Source organism: Mandrillus leucophaeus, unplaced genomic scaffold (genome assembly GCF_000951045.1).
Source record: "Mandrillus leucophaeus isolate KB7577 unplaced genomic scaffold, Mleu.le_1.0 Scaffold11, whole genome shotgun sequence".
Taxonomy (NCBI): Eukaryota; Metazoa; Chordata; class Mammalia; order Primates; family Cercopithecidae; genus Mandrillus; species Mandrillus leucophaeus.
This window is the reverse complement of record NW_012099209.1, coordinates 457,940-459,965: the sequence shown is the minus strand read 5'-3', so window position 1 is coordinate 459,965 and position 2,026 is coordinate 457,940. Positions and strand designations below refer to the sequence as shown.

General features: G+C 51.9%; 1 protein-coding gene across 1 annotated transcript in view; it reads right to left on the bottom strand.

Annotated features, from left to right (window-relative positions):
- NWD1 (NACHT and WD repeat domain containing 1) overlaps positions 1–2,026 on the bottom strand; it is a 154,152-nt gene that overhangs the window by 64,454 nt on the left and 87,672 nt on the right. Inside the window, 1 exon segment of the mRNA XM_011990998.1 lies at positions 1,040–1,243. Coding sequence (XP_011846388.1) covers positions 1,040–1,243 — 204 coding nt within the window.

Genomic DNA, 2,026 nt, shown 5'->3' with positions numbered 1-2,026 from the left:
CTAAAAATACAAAAATTAGCCAAGTGTGGTGACTCATGCCTGTAATCCTAGCTACTCAGGAGGCTGAGGCAGGAGAATCACTCAAACCTGGGAGGCAGAGGTTGCAGTGAGCCGAGATCGTGCTGCTGCACTCCAGCCTGGGCGACAGAGCAAGACTCTGTCTCAAAAAATAATAAAATAATAAAACAAAATAAATAAAATAATATGTGGTCAATTGGCCAAGCATGGTGACTCACACCTGTAATCCCAGCACTTTGGGAGGCCGAGGTAGGTGTGTCTCTTGAGCCCAGGAGTTCGAGACCAGCCTAGGCAATGTGGTGAGACTCCATCTCTATAAAAAAAAAAATTAAAAATAGCAGGCATGGTGGTGCATGCCTGTAGTCCCAGTTACTCTGGAGACTGAGATGGGAGTGTTGCTTGAGTCCAGGAGTTTGAGGCTACAGTGAGCCGTGATGACAGCTACTATACTCCAGCCTGGGCCAGACCCTGTCTTAACATAACATGACATGACATGACATGACATGACATGACATGAAATGGTGAATTTTATGTTACGTGAACTTCACCTAGTTTAGCTTGGTTTAGCTGTTTAGTTTGAAACAGGATCTCACTGTGTCGCCCAGGCTGGAGTGCAGCAGTGCAATCACGGCTCACTGTAGCCTCAAACTCCTGGGCTCAAGTGATCCTCCCACCTCAGCCTCCCAAGTAGCTGGGACCACAAATGTGTACCATCACACCTAGCTAATTTTCTTATATTTTTTGTAGAGATGGGGCCTCTCTGTGTTGCCCAGGCTGATCTCCAACTCCTGGCCTCCAGCAATCCTCCCGCCCTGGCCCCACAAGGTGCTGGGATAACAGGCATGAGCCACTGAGTCCAGCCTCAACTCAATTTTAAAAATGAGTGCATTGTGTCAGAATTCTAACTGGACTTGATTCCCTGGGGAGTGAAGGATCTGGTACTGCGAAGACCCCTGGCCAGTGAGTCCTCCTTATTCTTGGGGTCCCACCCAGTGCCCCTGCCACTGCTGCCTGGACCTACCTGTGGGCAATAGCCAGGAGGGTGAAGCCATCCACGGGCCGCCGGGCCAAGTAGTATCCCAGATCCCGACGAAGCCGCACCCACAGCAGGGGCGGGAAGCGCAGCAGCTCCTTGCTGGGTGGGGTCCAGTCCCGGTACACAGCCTGCAGGACCTCGTCATCCAAGGACAAAACATCCTTCAGCTCCGCCTCCGAGAGACCGTGCCTGAAGGGAGGAGGAGTGGGGCTTTGAGGCACATCTCATGTCTTCTGCGTTTGGAGGATGCCGAAGCCAAGAGAGGGAGGGATACAGCCACCCGCTCGGTGTCCAGCACATCACCTGGGATCAGCATTTGGACAGCGCCCACGAGGGCCCAAGCCCGTTAGGGCAGTATCCACCAAGGAAGACCTTTTCCGATTTTTTTTTTTTTTTTTCTTTTTTTGAGACAGAGTCTTGCTCTGTCGCCCAGGCTGGAATGCAGTGGTACGATCTTGGCTCACTGCAACCTCCGCCTCCCGGGTTCATGCGATTCTCCTGCCTCAGTCTCCTGAGTAGCTGGGACTACAGGTGCGTGCCACCACACTCAGCTAATTTTTGTATTTTTAGTAGAGACAGGGTTTTACCATGTTGGCCAGGCTGGTCTCCAGCTCCTGCCCTCGTGATCCACCCGCCTCGGTCTCCCAAAGTGCCAATCTTTTCCTCTGCATACACACCTACAGAACCATAAACCGATCACTCCTCAACCTCAAGCGGTCTGAGACAGACAGTATAGGGAGGGAAGGATGAGGTAACTCAAGGAAAATAATGCAGAAACTAACTGCACCCACCCCACTCCACCCTGGCCCACCAAGGCATGTCTTTAATTAGGATAAGTGGGCTGGGCGCGGTGGATCACGCCTGTAATCCCTGACCTTTGGGAGGCTGAGGCAGGAGGACTGCTTGAGGCCACAGCTCAAGACCAGCCTAGGCAACACAAGGAGACCCCATCTCTACAAAAAAAATTTAAAA